The sequence below is a fragment of the Carcharodon carcharias genome, chromosome 14 (genome assembly GCF_017639515.1).
Source record: "Carcharodon carcharias isolate sCarCar2 chromosome 14, sCarCar2.pri, whole genome shotgun sequence".
Taxonomy (NCBI): Eukaryota; Metazoa; Chordata; class Chondrichthyes; order Lamniformes; family Lamnidae; genus Carcharodon; species Carcharodon carcharias.
This window is the reverse complement of record NC_054480.1, coordinates 61084534-61107124: the sequence shown is the minus strand read 5'-3', so window position 1 is coordinate 61107124 and position 22591 is coordinate 61084534. Positions and strand designations below refer to the sequence as shown.

General features: G+C 40.4%; 1 protein-coding gene across 4 annotated transcripts in view; it reads left to right on the top strand.

Moving 5' to 3' along the window:
- ctnnbl1 (catenin, beta like 1) overlaps window positions 1–22240 on the top strand; it is a 201613-nt gene extending 179373 nt beyond the window's left edge. For 2 of the 4 annotated variants that reach the window (XM_041204703.1, XM_041204706.1), the window contains 2 exons: window positions 12716–12845; window positions 20772–22240. In XM_041204703.1, coding sequence (XP_041060637.1) covers window positions 12716–12845; window positions 20772–20781 — 140 coding nt within the window. In that variant the 3' untranslated portion in view covers window positions 20782–22240. Of the gene's footprint in view, window positions 1–9264; window positions 9324–12715; window positions 12846–20771 lie in introns of those variants that run through there. The other 2 variants (XM_041204704.1, XM_041204705.1) reach the window with 2 other exon arrangements.
- Window positions 22241–22591: the final 351 nt, after the last annotated feature.

Below are 22591 nucleotides of genomic sequence, written 5' to 3'. Positions count from 1 at the left end.
CTATGACCATACCCTGTCCCTTCCCGCTCTGCTCGTAGGTGAGCGTCCTGGGTGCCCTGTCAAATCCCCTGTGAGCTGACAGCGGATAGCAATCATTTCGAAAGGAATCAATACTTGATGCACAGTGTTGGGTGGCTCTGTTGAACTTTTCCTGGTCTGTACCAGTATCTCGTTTCAAACTAAAGTAGGAGTCAAAGTCAGTAAGAACTTCACATCCATGGGTTCTTCACCGACCCACCGCCATATTAAAATGTCTTCAGCTGTGCTGCCTGTTGCCGCACTGACCTGATCCTTATCTATTTCTCTGTATATCAAGAGGCATAAGGTAGTGGTGGAAGTGGTGATGTCATTTTTTCTGGTGCATGGCCTGGTTGATGCCCTCTGTGTGGTCCAGGGGCTCGGGAAGGAGTAAGGCTTTTTCTATGTATCTGTGCACCAATTTTCGGCTGTCGTTGGGACTCAGGTAGCGATTAGTTGCTCCGATTACTGCTGTGGGCGTTTCACGAGTGTGCTCTGCCGAGCTGACTGCTTTTCCACTTTCCTGCCTTTCACAGCATCAATGGGGTTCCTTAAAAATTGGTTTGCAGACTGCTGTCACCATGTATTAATGTCACGACCAGGCTCAGGGTGCCTTGGATAGAAGAGAGCTGAACATTTATAGACTATTTACACTATTTACTGAGACAAACTTTAGCAGGACTTCATTAGAACCTTTTTCCCTCAGGTTCCAGTTACATGTGATCTTACATCATCTGACATCACTCATGGTGCATTCTAACAATTAGCATAATAGCTATTAACCCCGTTATACTATAGCTATTGCTGCAGTAACGCTGCCAGTTCTGTGTTTCTGAAAAGTGGCATGTTTGTGTAACTCTGAAGTGAGATTGTATTCTGTTATTTGAGGTCAGACAAATTGCAACTCCATCCTACTGTGAGGCCTAATTTTAAAATTGCTCATGACAACTTCACTGGAACTTTACAAAGTGATTTTTGGCTCTTCAGTATAGTGGGATCCTCTTGTATAATCTCTCACTTAAGTGGGCTGTGTTGTCACTGAGCTCAAAGCAAGGTGCATTCAACAGCAAAATTTGGGTATTCTGGTTGAATATCATGCTGTAAAAACATCAGTACCTGCAAAGCAGCTTTAGTTTGAGTGCCTTTGATAATAGTATGCAAAAAGTGCAACTCATCCTGGGCACAACTCAGCAAGATTTACAAAGCAAAGTGGTCACAGTGCTGCAAAAGCCAGAGAGATTTCACACCCCGTTTGAGATGCATCTGAGCCAGTAATGAATAACTGCATCTCATTCTGAGCATTGTGAGATTCTGTGACTGGTTGGCTGATTTGATTATGCGAGATTTGCATTGAATCTACTGCGATACTGAAATATGTACAGATATAGTGACAGTGGTACTTGTAAAATGTCTGTCAGGAAGTTCCTTCAACAAGGAACTGTTGACTTGCAGAAAAAACCTGGTTTTGAATTAAAACTTTGAAATAGATTGGATATAATTTATATATGCTGGCTAATCTCCTGTAGTATTGCTCACAGTGAGTCAAAAGATATGCTGTTCTATGTCATATAGCATGATATTTAATTAGGGTGACTGAATAAATCAAGTTGTGGTTTTACTGCTCAATATTGTGGGAATTAGAGCAGAGCTCTTGTGTTTGAATGTGATCACATTCTTATTGTTTAAGTTGTAAAATAGGTGGCCTAGATTGTTTCTCTTGTTATGCATTTTATTTTATATGTTGCCATTTTTACAGCCTAGTATGTGCAGAAAGAGGCCCTGCTAGGAGGTGTATAACAGCATTGAGGAGTGAGGGGAGTGCCATGTGGTTTGGTAGTGTTGATCATGTGCTCCAGATCTGGGAGCCAGTGGGTGAGGAGGAGCAGAGTCTTAGATATCCTTGGGTTTGGGAGCAGTGCATTTGAAGTCTGGAAACCTTAGAGGGATGCCAGTGGACTCTTGTCTGGAAATATGAGAGGATGTCATGAAATCTGGGGGAAAAAATAGAAGCAAACAATGATATTGCAGAGCAATGTACAGGGTGCTGTCATCTGGAGTCATTGACTGGTGGTCCAAGGGATTTGGACGTTCTGAAGCATTGAGTGGATTTTGGCAGTTTTTGGGGAAAGGGTTGCAAGCCAATGGAGGTTATAATATTTCTTTCGTGCAATAGTATCCTAGCACTGAGCTTTAAGCTCAATTTTGGTCCCTGGAGTGCTTGTATTATATTTGCTGACTATATGAATACATATTTTTTTTTAAACAATTAAGGACCCATGCCCAAATTGGGGCCAAGAATGCTTTGTGTCATTGTGTTCACATTACCAGAAAAGCGCACTTGTCAATTTCTTGGCTATGACCTGGGAACTAGCTTGAAGTTCTTGGTGTTGATCTTGGTACAATGCACTCTGAGTCTAACGACAACCCAGAGATTTGGGTGCATAATCTAACTGGCATTTCAGTGCAGTACTAAGTGAGTGCTGCACTGTTGAAATATTCAGGTGAAATGTTAAAACAAAGCCCAAAAGCCTCTTAAAGTGGACATAAAAGATCCTTTGGTAATATTCAAAGCACATGGGAGTTCTCCCACTATCCTGGCCAAATTTTATCCTTCAGCCTGCATCACTTAAAACAGATTATTATGCTTCTATCTCTGTCATTTGTGGGACCTTGTTGGACACAAATTTGCTGTTGTGTTGGTTTACATTACAGCAGTAACTATGACTTGAATTTTGTGGACTGGGGCCAAAAGCTGGGGTGAGGTAGGAGGTGAAGGGCAGCCTCACCCACTGGGCAGCGGGACCCAGGCTATATTTTGCAGTAGCAACCAAACAAGTGTCCACTGCCAGGGCCTATTAAGGATGGCGGACCACCGTCGAGCAGTTGCCAATCAGAGGATCAGCAAGGTGTTTAACCTTGATAGAAGGGCTTATTGTATAAGCCTGATTGTGGATAGTGCTTTAAACTAAAAGGTGAGTGAGGAGGAGTCAGATGAAGGGCAATGTAAAGAGGGAAGTCAAAGTAATAAAATATTGTGATTTGGGTAAAGGCAAGCAGAATGAGACAGAGGTTGGTGGAAATAATGCATCAGCGAAAAAGATCCATGTAAAGAATAGTATTGAAAATAATTAAAGGCTCTTAATCTGAATGCACAAAGCATTAATAGTAAGATAGATGAACACAGCATAAATGGAGACAAACACTTTAGATCTAATCATCTTTACAGAGCGTTATGATCCCCAGCTGAGATTACCCCTGGACAAACCTGATCCCAGGGTGGGACCCAGCTTGATAGATCCTAGCTTTTATTTATTTGTTTAGATATGTGGAAAGTATCTACTGAACAGTGTCACAGGAGACAGCTGATGAACTTCTAACAAAACAGTACAATATTTATTCAACAAGATTAACGATATTACAATACCCCTTCACCCACAAACATAACTTTACAGATATATATAATATAAATATAAATTTGTAAGAATAACACAAGTCACAAAAGCTACCTTACACTTTAATGAACACTGTAAGTACCCATTCCATGTAAACCTATGGCACCCTGTGGTCACATCAACTACACTCTAACCCAAGAGACACACGCCACCGCAACCAGATGCTATGGATCTCTCCTCAACTCCCCCAGATGCTTGTCACACCGTGAACCAACCAGTTTCACTGAATTCAGACCTTCCCACGAGGGTTTCTAATCTCCACTCTCCAAGACTTCACTTTGGAATCTTCTCCCAAATTGACGCTTACTCACAGACACCTTCCACAAGGATTCACCTCCAGGGTTTCGAGCTCTTCTTCTGATGTTCCTCTTCCCTGGGTCACCACAAGCATTCAAGCTGACTTCCATGCACTCACTCTCATCAACTCAGCCTTAACAGTACACCACTGCTTCACATGCCCGTAGCAAAAAAATTACTACCCTTCTGTTGTCTCTTTGAACGTCCTTGCTTCTTGCAAGCTGAAGCTTGGAGCCTTTCTTTCTGCCCCTCATCCTTAACTTCACTTAACAGGACCTTGTCCCAGGTTGCTGTCCTTCCTTTGACTGCAAGGTCTCTTTGGACTTTCCCTTCTTCCACTCTCCTGGATTTTTGGGGTTTTTCTTTGCTTGGGACGTTTTTGTTCTTTTGGGAAATCTGTAGTTCCCTCTCCCAGTGTCCAGTTTCTTTGGGGTCCTGGCTTCAACTGAACTTAAAACTGCTGTTTCTTTAGTTCTGTCTGTATGTCTGTGGGAGGAACCTGCCTGTCTTACCCCCCTGTTGCTAGGCAACAGCACTATTCTTTCTACTTTTGTGTGTTTACTTTTACTTAATAGGGGTTGTAAGCAGCCTTTTGAAGAGAAACTAAAACTCAAATTTGACCTTTCTTAACCCAGAGATACAGAAATACAAATCAAGCTTAAACTTCAAAGCTAAAACTCATTCCTAACACCCACAAATACAAATGTAAGTTAACCTATCCCTATATCCTAACACAGGCATGGTTATGAGGTGAACAAATTTGGGAAGTAAATATTCCAGAGTACACAACATTTCTAAAGACAGGCAGAATGGTAAAGGAGGAGAAGTAGAGCTGATAATTAAGGATGACATGAGAAAGAATCTTGGCTCAAAAGATCCTTTCTATTCAGAAAGTTGAATCAGTGTAGATGGAGGTCAGGAATGACGGGGGTCAGAAAAGGCTGGTGGGTGTTAATTTACAGGCTCCCTAACAGGTTGGACAGAGCATTAAGTAAGAAATAATTAGAGCTTGTAACAAAGGTAATGTAATAATTGTAGCGGGCTTTAATCATCTTATACACTAATTATATCAAATTGGCAAAGGTAGTCTGGAGATGAGTTTGTTGAATGCTTTCATGTTAGCTTCCTGGAACAATACACGGTAAAGCTATTTTAGATCTAATATTGTGCAATGAGGCAGTTTAATTAATATAATAAAGGACCCTCGGTTAAGCTTGAAAGTGACATATTCCATCCCAAAATTGAATCTTAAATTTAAATATTTTCAATTAGATAGGTGAAAGGGGAAAGATGGTTCAGGTTGATTGGATAAATATATAAAATGTATGGCCAGTAAATAAATAGTGGAAAACATTTAAAGAAATAATGCAAAGAGTTCAACAAAAATATATTACATTATCAAACTAATAACTGAGCTAGAAAATCCCTAGGTCACTAAATAGGGAGGTTAAGGATAGTATTAGATTAAAAGAAGAAACTTATAATGTTGCAAAGAATAGTAGTAAGCCTGAGGGTTGCAAGTGTTTTAGAAACCAACTCAGGGCAACCAGAAAGCTGACTTAAAACAGGGAAATAATAGAATACGAGTAAACTCAGAGGGGAGGTGATGGCGTACTGGTGTTGTTGCTGGACTAGTAATCCAGAGACCCAGGTTAATGCTGTGGCGACCGGTCTGCCGTTTCGAGCCCCACCACTGCAGATGGTGGAATTTGAATTTAATTTTTTTTTAAATCTGGAATTAGAAGCCTAACGATTGCCATGAAACCATTGTCTATTGTTGTAAAAACCCATCTCGTTCACGAATGTCCTTTAGGGAAGGAAACTTGCTGTCCTTACCTGGTCTGGCCTACATGTGACAGCAATGTGGTTGACTCTTGAATGCCCTCTGAACAAGGGCAATTAGGGATGGGCAATAAATGCTAGCCTAGCCAGTGACATCCACATCCCATGAATGAACAAAAAAAACTAGCCAGGAATCTAAAAATATATTTTTAATAACTTTTACATGTATATAGAAAGGAAAGAAGCTGGGAACAAGTAAATGGCAAAGATGTTAAACAAATATTTTGTGTTTGTCTTCACAGTAGAAGATACAAAATATCTGCTAGAAGTAGAGAGTAACTAAGAGGCTGAAAGAGTGAGGGTCTTGAGATATCAGCAGGGAAAAAGTATTGGAGAAACTTAAGGAACTAAAAGCAAACAAACCCCCAATGCTTGATGGCCTACTTCCTAAGTTTCTAAAACAGATAGCTGCTAGTTATGATTTTTCCAAAATTTCCTGGATTCTTCAGCATAAGAGGGTTGCCTATAATGGGAGGCTGAGTAAATTGGGCCTTGGAGTTTAAAAGAATGAGAGGTCTCATTATATCTCATTGAAATATAGAAAGTTCTGAAAGGTCTTGATAGGGTAGATGCTGAGAAGTTGTTTTCCCTGGTTGGGGAATCTAGAACACAGAGTTCAATCATTAGGACTCTGAGATGAGGAGAAATGTCTTCACTCGGAGGATTGTGAATCTTTGGAATTGTCTACCTGAGAGGATTGTGGATGCTCCAACATTGAGTATATTTAAGGCTAGGGTAGACAGATTTTTGTTTTCTCAATTAAAAGATATGGGGAGCGGGCAGAAAAGTGGAGCTGAGACAGAAGGTCAGGCATGGTCTAATGTTCTTTAGGGAAGGAAATCTGCTGCCTTACCTAGTCTGGCCTACATGTGATGGAGCAGGCTACTCCTCTTATTTCTTATAAATTCTTTCTTATAAAATTTTGCTGGGCTGACAAACATAGCCTATTGCATATAATGGAACTTTACTGTAAAGTTTTCATGCACAGCATCATCAAAGGCCTGCCTTCAAAGAAATCTTAAAAGGTTAAAGCTGCACAAACAACATGGAGGAAACTAATCGTAATTGAGTTAAATCATACTGTAGTTTCAGAAATAAAGATTTCCATAAAAAGAAGAGGCTGGCCTGCAGAGTGTAGCTGTTCAGTTCTTTAAAATTCATTCATGCGATGTGGGCATCGCTGTCTAGGCCAGCATTTATTGCCCACCCCTAATTGCCCTTGATGAGGCGCTGTGAGTGGCCTTCTTGAACCACTGCCATCCCTGTGGTGTAGGTGCATCCATAGTGCTGTTAGGAAGGGAGGTTCTGGGATTTTGACCCAGCGACAGTGAAGGAACGGCAATATATTTCCAAGTCAGGATGGTGAGTGGCTTGGAGGGGAACTTCCAGGTGGTGGTGTTTCCATCTATCTGCTCCCCTTGTCCTTCTAGATGGTAGTGGTCGTGCATTTGGAAGGTGCTGTCTGTGGAGGCTTGGTGACTTCCTGCAGTGCATCTTGTAGATGATGTACACTGCTGCCACTATGCATCGGTGGTGGAGGGAGGAATGTTTCTGCATGTGGTACCAATCAAGTGGGCTGCTTTGTCCTGGATGGTGTCAAGCTTCTTGAATGTCATTGGAGCTGCACTCATCCAGGCAAGTGGAGAGTATTCAATCACACTCCGGACTTGTGCCTTGTGGCGGGCAGGCTTTGGGGAGGCGGGTGGCAAGCTACTCACCGCAAGATTCCTAGCCTCTGATCTGCTCTTGTAGCCACAGCATTTATATGGCTAGTCCACTTCAGTTTCTGGTCAATTGTAACCCTTAGGATGTTGATAATGGGGATTCAGCAATGGTAATTCAGTTGAATGTCAAGGGTCGATGGTTAGATTCTCTCTAATTGGAGATGATCATGGCCTAGCATTTATGTGGCATGAATATTACTTGCCACTTGTCAGCCCAAGCCTGGATATTGTCCAGGTCTTGCTGCATTTGGACATGGACTGCTTCAATATCTGAGGAGTGGCAAATGGTGCTGAACATTGTGCAATCATCACCGAACATTCCCAGCGAACACCCCCACTCCTGACCTTATGATGGAGCAGCTGAAGACGGTGGGCCCAGGACACTACCCTGATGAACTCCTACAGTGATGTCCTGGAACTGAGATGATTGACCCCCAACAACCACAACCATCTTCCTTTGTGCTAGGTATGACTTCAACCAGCGGAATGTTTTCCCCCGATTCCCATTGACTCAAGTTTTGCTAGGCCACACTTGGTCAAATACTGCCTTGATGTCAGGGGCAGTCAATCTCACCATGCCTCTGGAGTTTCAGCTCTTTTGTCCATGCTTGAACCAAGGCTGCTAATGAGGTCAGGAGCTGAGAGGCTGTGGCAGAACCTGAGCAGGTTATTGCTAAGCAAGTGCCACTTAATAGCATTGTTGATGACCCCTTCCATCACTTTACTGATGAGTAGGCATCATGAGTAGGCATACTTGATACTGTCTGTTCAGTTTTTAAAATGTTTCCTTTCTTCTTCAGTCTACCCACATCCCAGCTCATTTTGATGTTGAATTAAAATTTAGAAGCAGAACTCCCTGGAGTGTGTGCACCACTTGGATTCTCTTTTTACATCCCACATGTCCTTTTAAATTGCAGTCGAGAACTAATGCTTCTGTCTGCTTATCAGCTACTTTTGAGCTGGAGAGGATGACATATTCACAATGATAGCAGTGGTAGGAATAATTACAGTTCATTCTCAAACATTTGTTGGACACATTTGATCCCCTTGAGCAAAGTTCTAGTTCATGTGATGTCACTTGATGCAGCACTTAAATAATTTAGACATGAGAAATTACCACATACTTTTAGTGAGGCATGCCAAAGCATATGAACCTGTAAAAAAAACGCAAAATGACACCAAGGTATTCCATTGTATTTTACGTGGACAATCAAAATCCTGTTCTTTTTTCCAAATTTATGAATTACGTTATGAATATTAGAAGGAATTTTGCTTAAACCTTATAACATTAATGATACTGGTCTGAAACATAGTTTATTTTGTCTTTTGTAACCCATGAATACAGGATTATTGCAGACCATTAAATTTGCTGTGCTCCAATACCATATTTTCAGTTGAATTGCATTCTTGGTTCCCTTACCTCTTTTTTCAGTTGCAGAGCCTTACTGGTTAGCAAGTTTAGAATACCGAAGCTCAATATGCTGTATGACTGTCCTTCACCATTTTGACAGAAGAGTTAACACAGTTTAAGTTAAATTGCTTAATATTGCAAACAGTAATTTATAGGATACAATGTGAGCTTTTTAATGTTTTGAGTCACTGACTCCTCTTCCATCACTCAGGAAAATTCTATATTATGTTGAATTATCAATAAACTTATGTGGCCATCTGATCAATTGCTGGTTTAGATTTTTTCACTTTTCCTGTGTCTTCCCAAGTGCTGTTTATAGGTCTTCCCTTTAAATTAACATCCTTAATAGTATCTGATACTTTGAAAATCAAGTGTAAAAAGATAATCTATAATGTGAGACAGTCATAAATCAAGGGCTGTGGATGCTTCGAAATATATGCCCTTGAAATTATTCCAGCTGCTGTTCTCTACAGGTTTATGCAGGTGTGGGAAGTGACTTTATTCTGTTTCTTCCTGGCAGCACTGGGCAACACGTGGGCAGTGATGGATGGCCAGTTTCAGTAATTGAATCACATGGTCTGTACTGAAGTTCTGCTGCACCAATGACTTGAATTGCAGTGATATCTGATTTTATTTCTGTAAATCTTATAGATTAACACCATACCATATAATAATATATATATATAATGGTGATTTTAAAAATAGATAATATATAAATATTTTATCTATTTTTAAAATACCATCAAATACTGAGACCTTTGTTTTATGTATTATGATTAGTTTAATGACTCAATCTTAATCATGCATTCAGTATTTTAAACTTGCCCTGTTTCTGTAATCCATCATATACTAACACAGAAGCATTGTATCTTCTTCCCTGTACAAGTTCCTAAAACTGATCCAGTATTTTTCTAAATTGGACTTATTACTTATTATATTGTGGCTATTTATTTGACCCTCAGTGATATTTATCCCAACACTTTTCTATTGACTTTACCAATGAGCTCTTTTTGCCCCCAATGTAACACTTAAAATTGCCACTCCTTACAAATTTATCTCCTTACAACTTCATTACAATATTTAAACCAGATGGATTTTGACATGATTGGATCAATTGCAGTTGTGAAATATTAAAAATGGGTACCAGTGCAGTATGTTTTTCTTTAAATGCTCAATATTGTGTAAGTATGTAAACGTACCTACAGAGTCAAGTGAATATCCTGTTGGTGAATATGGAGTTTTTTATGTTCTCTCTCGTGTAAAAACCATCATAACTTATTTATACCTTCAGTATTCTGGACTTTATGGATCTTTCACACTTTTGTAGGAACAGCAGTAACTCAAGTCACCAGTGAAACATTGTCAGTCTTTCAGCCATTTTAAGAGAATTCCTGCTATTAATGAAGTCAGTTTGATCTCCTTGGATTCCCTCTACCCTGTTGTTTTTAATGAATTTTTGGGCTCATTCAGATGAAGGCAGCCAGACCTGAGAAGTAAACAGTTTATGTTCATGCAAGTTTCAAGAAGAATGTGGTAGATTTGTTGATTTTGCTTGTCTAATTTTTTCCCATGAGTTCATTTGTGCCTTAGAAGTGAATTCAAAAACATTTCATACACTTGAGACAGTGTCTTATTTAAAGCTGCCTATCTACCTGTTTTATCCACTGTTCAAAACAATCTTAATCTGCAAAATAAAGGCAACTTCCCAGCTTAAATTGGTTTCTTTTGGAGTTAATCATGTTGAAAGGTTGCTGAACCGAATCTTAATCCATAGTTTCAGTTCTGTGCTGCTTTCCTGTCAATCTTTCAGCCACCCTGTCACTGATCAAGCATTCGGAATTTGCTCTCCACTAAAGCTGAAAAAATGTTAGTTTGTAAATTTCCCCTGTGAAAAATAGTGGCTGACTGACTAGGGAAATCTGTTAAAGGAAACTAAGCAAGCACTATTGAATATATTTGTCAGAATTCCCCATTCCCCTTATCTGGAGGTATTATAGGATATTGCCATATGCCCTTACCTCTATCTAATACAAGTTTAAAGACTACAAAACATTGCAACATCTGGCTATTATTTTTGTGAAACCAACTTAGAGAGATAATAAAGCACAACCCTTTGCATACAGCGCAAATGAGATGTAGCACTGTTATACACATCATGTCCTACCATTCATAATTACCTCGAATAACAATGAACTGTTCAGTAGCAATACTTTTTGCTGCTGCATATATATTACATGTTTCTGAGAAATGTGAATGCCACACAATAAAGATTTAAGACTTAAAAGGATTGAAATGGATAGCCAAAATTTATGGTTGCTTGTCGGACTTCTGTCAGTATTGTTTGCTTGGCTTTCTGTAACATTGTGGACCCTAACAGGCACCAATATCTTAACCCAAATTTTAGCCGTCCTGGCTGGTGTAAGGCAAAATGTGAACCACCAAATTGAACATATGAGGAGCACTTTTATTTGCCCAAGGACATGTGGAATGGGGGTATGTGGGAGGCAGAAAAATTAAATTCTGAACTGAGGCAAATGAGGGCAGCCAATCCTCCCTCAGGTCATGTTAATGCATTTTTATTTTTATTGTATGGAGGCCATGTTTCCCAACAGTTGGGAATTCCATCAGGTAAGGAGGCAAGAAGGACCAAATCCATGACGTAAATGCATTTACAGCATTATTTTTGATCCTGTGTGAGGAGGGTTTCCTGGAGGTCCAACAATCTGACCTCTTTTTATAAAGCCAGCGATTGGACCCCTGATGTCCATCTCCATCCTGTCTTCTGTGATCTTATGATTACCTATCATCTGCCTCTGGTTGCTTGTCTGCCCACCAGGTATCCAGCCCCTCAGTCTGTCTAACCTTTGGTTGAGAAACCTAATAAGAGAATTTAAAAGATGTTATGCAGTTAACTTCTGAAATACTTATGGGAAACCCATGCTTAGCCTCCTGTTAGGAAATCCTGTCTATCACCAACACCTACCCACTCCCAATCTCAACTGTGCTCTTCATCATCCCAAGTAAATATCAGGACCATGGCGTCCTTGTGTAGTTCTTGTGCAACTTAATTTTTTCCTGCTGTTTAAATGTTAAAAGGTTATGGTTTTGATAGATTTTGTTCATCATTTACCCAATAGTTAATAACAGTATTAAGTTGTCAAGATTAAAGTGCTTTTTTAATTCATTCATGGGATGTGGGTGTCACTGGCTAGGCCAGCATTTATTATCCATCCATAATTGTCCTTGAAATGGTGGTGATGAGCTGCTGCCTTGAACTGCTACAATCCATATGATGTAGGTACACCCACAGTTAGGGTGGGAGTTCCAGGATTTTGATTCAGTGACAATGAAGGGAAAGCGATATAGTTCCAAGTCAGGATGGTGAGTGGCTTGAAGGGAGCTTCTAGGTTGTGGTGTTCCCAGGTGTCTGCTGCCCCTGTTCCTCTAGAAGGTAGTGGTCATGGGTTTGGAAGGTGCTGGCTAAAGTGAGGTCATAGCATCCTCTGACTTTTAAAAAAAAAACACTGAAATGGCCATTTATTGGTATTTGTACCTCAAATATTTTGCTGGGTTTAATTGCATTAAACTACTTTACACTATAACACCAATCCATGGATTTTATCTTTGAATGTATTGGACCTTTATAATAGTTAGTTGTGGCCAAGTTAAATTGTACTCAGTTTTTATTTAAAGCTCCCAGATCTTTGACTTGCCCAATAGTATTAGTTCTGATGCAAATGGATATGTTTCATACATTCTCTTCCACAAATATTGCCGTCCTAATGTTTGATGTGGATTTACTGCTTGTTTCAATCCGTTTCTGGATCCTTTACTTTATCCTATGAGTCAACAGCTTTGGCACAGGTTGAATTTCTCACTTGATTGTTTAAAAAAAAGACCTGGCCTTGCTTATATTTTTGTCAAATTGAACTTGGAAGCAGTTCCAAAGGACATTGTGCTTTGTCTTTCAGGGACATGCAGTGAAATCACAGCCACCATTTTGATCCTGCCTGCCCAGTACATGGAAAAACAGCTGATTCTAAAGCCTGCATTGTGCCTTTCCACAACTAATAGCTTGGGAGGTGACTGCAGCAGCCCTGGGTAAGCCCGCCCAGCCACCTCAGTCCCCTCATCTTTGCTTCCACCCTTGTGGTGAAACAGACTAAAACATTTTTCTCCTGCTCTCCAAAATTTAATCTGATATTCCTCTACCCTCCAATGCAGGCTGAGATTGCCCTGTCCCTTATTTAAGTTTCACTTTTCTACATTATAACAGTGACTACACTTCATAAGTAATTCGTTGTTTGTAAAGCAGTTTCAGAAGTCCTGAAAAGAACTGTATGACTCCTAAGCTGTTGCTTTCTTTTATCTTCCATCTTCCCCTTTCCTTTGATTAAACTAGAATTCTTCCACTTGCCCCCAGTTCAAGATTGCATACTTCTCATTTCAGCCCAGTTCATTCAGGGACTCCAGCTCTATACCCTCCCTTCAAGGTGGCACTTTTTTTGTTCCCCCTCTGGTTAAAGTTGGTATTTTTTCATTTCCACTCCCGCTCACCAGTTCATGTTGGCAGTAATCTCCCCCTCCCATTTAAATATACTATCTCATCCCCAGTTTACTCTGCTACTTTTCTTCCTCTTCTCACCTCCCCATTCCCCCCTCACCACTCCCTCCCCCAAACTTACATTGACATGCTTCTCCCTATGTCCCCAGTTCCCCCTGTCTAGTTTCATGCTTTTACTCTTCCCACTTACCTTCTTGGTGTGTAACTCTTAACCTGCTGCTGATTCTTAGTGATTGAACATTACTAGATGCTGTGGGTAGGAATTCTGACATGGCTGGGAAATCCTGCTCACCACCTGCAGCAATGTTCAATCTCCTAGAGCAGCAGAAACAGCAAGAAGTTAGAGCCATCATTGATGTTGGGCAGGAAATTTTTTTTGATGGTTTAGATCTAATCATCATTGCAGGGACTTGGTTACATGGTGACCAGGGTTGGGAAATAAATAATCCAGGGTACACAATATTTTGAAAGTAGCAGTGGAAGAGGGCTAGCCCTGATAACAAAGGATGACATAAGGATATTAGTGAGGAAGGATCTTGACTCGGAAGATCATGAAGTAGAATCCATATGGGTGGAGGTTAGGAATAGCAAGAACCAGAAAATGGCTGGTTGGAGTATTTTATAGGTTCCCTAACAGTGGTTATACTGTTGGACAGAGCATTAAACAAGAAATTATTGAAGTGTGTAACAATGGGCACTGTAATAATTGTAAGGGACTTTAATCATCTTAGTGACTGGTTTGACAGGGTAGACACGGAGTTTATTTCTGCTAGCACTGTCTCAGGAAAAGGGGTTGATCATTTACGACTGCGGTGAGGAAAACTTTTTTCACTGAGAGGGTTGTAAACTTTTTTGGAATACTGTACCTCAGAGGGTTATGGATGCTGCTTTGTTGAAAATACTTAAGGCTGGAATAGACACATTTTTGGTGTCTCAGAGAATTTAGGGATATGGGGAGCGGTGGGAAGGCAGAGTTGAAACCAAGATTAACCATGATTATGTTGATTAGTGGAGCAGGCTTGAGGGGGCATATGGTCTATTGCTGCTTCTATGTCTTTTATTCTTTGTGTGTGTGTGTGGGCAGTAACCGAGGACAAGATCAAACTCACCCGTGATGCCCCACTGAGCCACCATCATGGTTGTTACAATCCCTGTTACCCCTGGACAAGCCTGATCCCAGAGTGGAACTCAGCTTGTTAGAGCCTAACTTTTATTTGTTTGTTTAAATACATGGAGAATAGCTACAGAAGAGAGTCAGCTGATGAACTTTTAACAAAAGAATAAAACATTTATTCAACAAGAAAAGATGAACCATATTATAATACTCTTTTTCCCACACCTATACCTTTACAGATATATACAGATTTGTAAGGATAACACAAGTTACAAAAGCTAACTCAAATGTCCACAGTAAGTACAGAGTCCATGTAAACCAATAGGCACTCTGGTCAGATACAACACACTCTTAAGCTAAGTGATAGATACCACTTCAACCAGATGCTATGGATCTCTCCTCAAACCCACCAACCCCGCCCCAGGACACTTGTCACACCTTGAGCCAACCTGTCTCACTGAACTGTTTCACACAAATGTTTCCAATCTCCACTCTCCAAGAACTCACCTTGGAATCTTCCCCCAAACCAACGCTTTCGCTCAGATGCCTTCCGCGAGGGTTCGCCTCCCGGGTTTTAAACTCTCCTTCCAATGTTCCTCTTTCCCAGGTCACCACATACAATCAAGCTGTCTTCCATGCACTCTCCCTCACCAACTCAGCTGCCAACAGTACACCACTGTTTCACATGCCCATTGCAGAGAGTTACAGACCTTCAGCCAACTCTTTAGGCTTTCTTGCCTCTTGCAAACCATTTTCGCTTTAAATCTGCTTTCTGCAGCTTTTGTCGCTTTAAATCTGAGGCTTGGACCCTTTCCCTCTGCCCCTCACTCTTCGCTTCACTTAACAGGAGCTTTTCCAGGCTCCTGTCCATCCTTTGACTAGAAGGTCTTCTTTGGACTTCCCCTTCTTCTGCTCCCCTGGATTTTTGGGGTTTTCCTTAGCTTGGGACTGGGTATCTAGCCCCTTTGCTCCAGTCTCACCTGGCAGCAACTTCCAAAAAATCCAACTGAACTCCACGACTTCCAAATCAAAACTGCTGTTTCTTTGTGTGTGTGTCTGTGGGAGGGACCTGCTTCTATAGTGCCCTGTTGCTAGGCAACAGTTCAATTCTTCTACCCTTGTTTGTTTAACTTAGCTGCAACAGTCGTAAAAAAATCTCATTAGAAATGGAAGCAAAGTGAAACTAAAACTCCATTTGACCTGTCCTGACAGTTTGTACGTTACATCTGCATTCAATACAGAAGTCACAGAGTGGAAGGTGACAACATGTTAGGGGCCTATGGTGTCCTCACTAATGCTCCAACAATATATTACTTGATTGTTTTTGCGCCACCAAAAAGGCGATTAGACATTTTTTTGTAACTGGTAAGATTAACCTATCAATACGCATTTAGTTAAATACTAGAAGCACTTGACTGCAGAAATTTGGCTGAAAACATCTATCCCAATTCTCCGTGCAATTTCAGAACTGAAAGATCCAAAGTCGACATGATCTCCTCAGTCCAGAAACTGCAAGAGAAATGCCATGAACAAACGACACCACTATACAATGCCTTCATCAATCTCACCAAGACATTTAACCATGTTAGCAAAAGCAGCCAATTTAAGCTGCTAACGAGCAGTGGTTGCCCATCAGAGCTGCTCAGTGTGATCTCTTCCATGGCGATGTGAAGTGTTAAGGTCAGCTGTGACAGGGTAACATTGGAACCCTTTATAATCTGCAGTGAGGACAAACAGTTGCATTCTGTTGCCAACACTCTCTGGCACTTTCTTCTCTTTGCTGCTGTTATTTGCCTTCAGTTTATCTGCAGAGGATATCTACCAGAACTGACGGAATGCCATTCAGGCTTATCCACCTGAGATCCAAGACAAAAGTGTGCCAAGTCCTCAAAGTTGCTCTACGCTGATGATGCCACACTAACATTACACACCGAGGAATACCTTCAGCAGCAAAGAGACAGACTCTTCCATGCTTGTAAAGAGTTTGGTTTGGCCATCAGCATCAGGAAAATGAATGTCATGATCCAGGATGTTGTCATATTGCTATCAATTAGCATTCACAATGTGATGCTCTTTATTGATAGCTTCACATTCCTAGGCTCCACAAGCACCAGCTTCACATTCCTAGGCTCCACAATCGCCAGCCATCTTATCACTTGACACTAAAAATCAATGCTTTCATTGCAAAAGCTGCAGCTTTGTCATGTCAAAACTGAATAAGAGAGTATGACAACAGCAACCTGACCAAGAACACCAAACTGTGAGTTTGCTAAACCTATGTCCTTGATGCACTCCTCTACAGTATTGGCTATCCCTCGCTAGCGAGGATGATTGCCTTCTATGAGTCTGAAGATGGCTGATTCGGGATCTACAGACTTTATGGCACATAAGGCATTTGTTGTCACGCGGCATGTCTGGTCCTGTATTATTAGTTCGAGCAATGGCATATTCATTTTGCTGCTTTCATTTTCCCCTTCATTTTGTCTTCGTTGGGTCTCAAATGCTGGGAATCTTCCCACAGATTCTGCTGCCATCTGCTTCGATCCAGTTTGGTGGTCTTCTAGGAGTTGATGTCAATTTCTTCATGTTGGCTTTCAGCACACCCTTGAAGTGTTTCTTCTATCCTTCTCTGGTACGTCTGCCCTGACTGAGCTGGGAGAAGAAGAGCTGCTTCGGAAGCCTGATATCTGACATCCAAACTATGTGAACCATCCAACAAAGCTGATAGCGGACGATCATAGCCTCGGTGCTTGTGGTGCCTGCTTGTGAGAGGACACTGATGTTGGTGTGTCTGTCCCCACATTTCATTTGTATGATCTTCTGCAGGCAGAGTTGATGGTATGACTCCAGTGTCTTAAGGTGCCTCCTGTAAGTTATCCATGTTTCAGCTCCGTACAGTAACGTAGGGATCACAGCTGCATGGAAGACCGTGAGCTTTGTTTTAGTTTTAATGTTGCGATCTTCAAACACTTGCTTCCTCAAGTGGCCAAAGGCTACAGTAGCATAATTGAACCTATGCTGGATTTCTCCATCAATGTTAGCCATCTGACAAGAGTTATCTTGGAAGATGACTTCCAAGGTACTGGAACTGTTCCACATATATTCCAGGCACTTATCATGAATCCTAATCAGTAGGGCTGGGGTATGAGCATTTGGAGCTTGCTGATGGAGGGCTTTGGTCTTCTGAATGTTGAGTGTAAGTCCCATCTTCTCATATGCCTCAGTAAGTACATTGACGATTCTCTAGAGATCCATTTCCAACACAGCATTTACTGCAGCATCATCAGCATATTGGAGCTCAATGACAGGTCAGAGCGGTCTTAGTTTTTGATTGGAGTCGTCTTAGATTAAATGTTTTACCATCCATTCGATAAATAGGCTTCATTCCAGGCAGCTTGTGTCTAGTCAGATGGAGCTTGGCAGCAAGGAAGATCAAGAAAAGAGTTGGAGTGAGAACACAAGCTTGTTTGACTCCTGTCTTAACCTCAAAAGGGGCTGTAATGGATCCGTTGTTAAGGATCACCGCTCGCATATCATCATGAAGCAGGCAAAGGATGGTAACGAATTTTGAAGGACATCATATTTAAGCAAAATCTTCCAGAGCGCCTCACAATTTAGAGTCAAAGGCCTTTGTCAAGTCAAAGAAAGTTACGTAGAGAGCTTGATGTTGTTTGTGACATTTTTCTTGGTAAGCTGTAAAAATCATGTCAGCCATACCTCTTGATGGCTGGAACTCACATTGAGATTCAGGGAGTAACTCTTACAATGATCTTTCCTGCATTGGAAGGCAGGGAGATGCCTCTGTAATTTTCACAGTTGGATTTTACCCCTTTCTTGAAGATTATCACAATCATCTTGTCCTTGAAATCATTTGGGACTTGCTCTACATTCCAGATCCGTAGGATAAGGGCATGGAGCTGTAATGTTTTTCCCTCTCCTCCATGCTTAAAGATTTTAGCACAGATTCCATCAGCTGCTGCTTTGTTGTTGTTCGTTTGTATGATGGCTTTCTTCATCTTCATAGATGTTAGAGGCGTTACGAGCTTCTCTCTAACTGGGTGTTGTGGGACGGAGCTGAAATCATCAACAATTGATTCGTGATTGAAAAACTCTTCAAAATGCTCCCTCCAATAGTCATTGACAGCTTCCCTTCCCATTCCTTGATCAGATCTCCCCCGCCCTTAGGCCTCAGAGGAGCTGCATTGGGTACTTTTGCCATAAATAGTGTTTGTGGCAGTGAAGAAGTCAGCGAGATGTTGAATTTCCTTTGCCTTATCTGCCTACCATTTGTTCATCATGTCATATATACACCTTTTGTACCTTGTTGAGAAGCCAGTTTCTTTTGCTTTGAGTTTGAGTTATTCTGCCAGGTTCAGAAAGTCTTGCACTTGCAATCAATCAGTTAATTAATATCCTGATCATTTCCATCAAACCATTCCTGATATTTCCTGACAGAAAATTCAAGTGTCTCTTTGCAAGCATTGATGATATTGGACTTAAGAACATCTCAAGCACTGTGGACAGTTCTTCTGTTCTTGGTTGAAGTTTGAAAGTTTTTTCCCCTAAAGCATTGTTGAATTGGACGACATATGCTAGGCAGGAGATAGAGCTGAACGGTTTCCACCTTCACTGTCCCAGACATCTCTTAGCAGGACAAGGTCACCACCTCAGAGATCATAGAGTGTGCACATTCCATCAGCACACGCTCATTACTAAGCCACCGACATCTGCACTGGCTCTGCCATGTTCATCGGATGGATGACAGTTACATACCCAAAGATATTCTGTATGGTGAACTGGCCACAGTGATGGCCTCCTGGAAGTCCATAGCTACATTACAAGGGCACCTGCAAACAACAAAGGAAGATGGCAGACATTGACACAGAGAACTGGAAGATAGTCGCCAACAGCCATGATCTCTGGAAGCTGACTGGAAGGGCATAGGAAGCAGCAGGGAGAACTCAAAAGCACAGCTGGCAAAGAAGAGGGCGCAGAGAAAACGGGCCAATGAATCGTGCACCTTCTCGGCCCACTGTCTTCATCTGTAGCAAATGCAGCAGAGACTACCATGCTAGAGTTGAGTTCCTGAGCCACACCAGATGATGTTTCAGAGTTAACCACCAAGGCACAAACTATCATTTCACGAGATGGAAGGCTGTCAATAGAAGGAAACGTACTGATAGAGTATGGATCTGAGAAAGCTGGTTAACCTAGAAATGGAGATAAGGACAGCATACAGGGAGTTTGAAGTGTTCAGAAAGCACAGACTAGACTGAAAAGCATATAGAACAGTTCTACATGTTGAGTTAACTGGGAGATAAAGGTAGTGAACACATCGATACAGGATACTATCTCACAAGATAATCTGGCTGGAGGCCGGATTGCAACAGAGCACAAGAAATTGTACAGGTTTACTATAGATCACGTTTAAAACTATAGTGCTGGTTACTCTAGCAAGAGATTGGCACGGGCGACTTTAATATAAGATGGGATCTTTGAATTTTTGTCTAATTATATTTGTAAAGCTTTTTTTATTTGTTAAAGTAAAACCATAAAATTACATTTAAAGAATTGACTTTTTTCAGAGTAAGAAAGAGAAGTTCAAAAAAATTAAGACTTTTGGTTTAAAATAAAAGTGCTGCTTTCATTCTGAAAAGCCTATTTATGTCAAACGTCTGATTTGCTGCTTCCTGTTTTAGCAGTGCTTTCAAAAGATTTAATATTGGTAGGAAAGATAGCCAGTTAGAGCATTTAACATTTACGCAGTGTTGGAAAAAATCAAACCTCAAGCACTATATGCAGCAACAACATTATTTTAAAAAACTGAAATGGGAGCATTAGAAACATCATGGTGCCAAAACTGGACGAACACGTAATGGTTTGCCACAAAATCAAAATACTACAGATGCTGGAAATCTGAAATAAAATGGACAATACTGGAAATACTCAGGTCGGATACTATCTGTGAAGAAAGAAACCGAGTAAATATCTTAGCTCGATAACATTTTATCAGAACCGCTTAATGGCTTGTAGGAAGTCCTTGAGTCTGCTTTTTTAAACACACATTATTTTCTTTCAAGAGTTTAACACTTGAATTCAAGAAGACTGAGGAATTTAGTATCAGCAAGTTAATCATCCAGGAAAATATATCTCTATTTGAATAGTGCACTAAATACATTTCTTCATTACAGCACTGTGATTTTGCATGGTCGATTAAAGATTGAGTATTCTTCGTGTTAAAATGTATATGATTTGCAGAGAAAGTGTGTTTGTCATGAAATGATTAAGGTATTTGACCTGAAATATGATTGTCTCTATCCCCTTTATTCTGTGAAATCTTGTTTTACAGAGTACGCTGAAAATATTGGTGATGGGAAGAATGACGAATTTAAAGAAAGTGAACAGAAAAGAATCTTGGCCCTGCTTGAAAATTTCTAAGAAAGCAGAATGTTATTTAGGGTCTGTTAATATTAGAGAAGTTTTAAGAAATACAATGGCAAGCTTACAGTTTGATGTGGTCCGGCACATTATTCTCTGATTTTTAGTGGACTGGGAACACTTAACAGTGGAGTTGATTTTAACCTATTGTGCAACATACTTGAGGAATGTGCCTCCCTAATAGCAAGAACTGCAATGCAGATGGAGCACCATAACATTCAATTGACTAAAAATTGCCACTCCTGCAGTAGAGATCTTTACAATTTAAAAAAATGAGCCATGATCTGTTTTAATGATTTGTCTCTGTCAGAACCGAACTTATTTTCTCCAAGCTTTACACAATGTTGCATAATGCATTACAAGACAAATGTAATCTGTAGAAACAAAGTAATTAGTATTTTGCACACAAACCAGTGTACTATTTGAAAAGAAGTATCTGACTTGCATTGTATCTGAAGAAAAATGTATTTGCCCTGATATAAATCTACTTGTTGCAAATTGCACACCTCTAATATTTGTAAAGGTGAACCATATTCTGAAAGCTGCAGTTCCACTTTGTGCTTCAGTGAAGTACATATTAATGTGTGAATATAAATGTTGCTTTGTATTTTGTACCAAATGTACTTTTTAAGACTGCAATTTTCTTCTGCTTCCTCTCAACCCCCCCACCCCCCCCAATAAGAAACTTTGAAGTGTGTATACTTTCTAACCTTAGGTTTGACATGAATGTTTCCCTGAAATCTTACGTTTTTCCAATTTGTTTCTGGTTTTATTTACTGTAACAATGTAACAGATCTGTCAGCAACTGAAAGGAGAAACTTTATGGTGAAGGATCTTCATCCAAACCATTCACTTTTTTTTTCTCTTTCCAGATGCTGAATAACCCCAGAGGTAATTCTACATTTTCCACTTTTATTTTGAATTTCTGTCATTCACAGCTTTTCTCTCTATCTCTGCCACCAGTGACTTTTGTGGTGATCTATAAAGTTCAGTCACCAAATTGCTAACATTACAAACATCACTGGGCACCAACAAAAAGGGTTGAAAGCTGACATTACTCCTCAGCTGTTGAACATGCTGGAGCTAAAGCAGGATAAACTTGCCTGCAACAAGAAACATAAGTATTCAGTTTTACATTGGAAGGGGCTGTCTGTTCCTTGCTGAACTATTGCAGGTTTCTACATTGACTGCAGACTAAACCCACATCCTTGATCTGTTTTATGCATCGCTTGCGGTAAGTTTGAGTAGGTGTTAACGTTAATGGATCTTCAGAGGGAACAGAGTTTTAATTGCAATAAATTCTGAAATATATTTCATTGTTACTTTGAAACAAAATCTTGTGGACCTGCATTTCTACAAATAAAAATATTTGAAACTCCAGTCATCGGTTTCTGTTTTTTAATGTGTACAGATAGTTTACAAAGAAAAACTGTTCAGGGTTTTGGGGAAAATTTTAATTATAATCTTGCCAAATTGTGTTGTGGAGGCCATGTTGAAGCAGCAAATAGATATATAAAGCAAAGTACCTTTACATCCTAATATTGCTGAGATGGAGCTTGAAACTGGACAAGGCGTCAGTGTTAGGAATCAAGCAACTAAGAACTAGCAAAGTTGTACTGCATCCTATGATGGAATGACAAATGAGCAGGAGGAATCTTGTGGCCATAACCTCAGTGTTTGCCATGAAGTAGCATTAGAAAAAAATAAGTGTAACATCAGGTCTCCATCAAA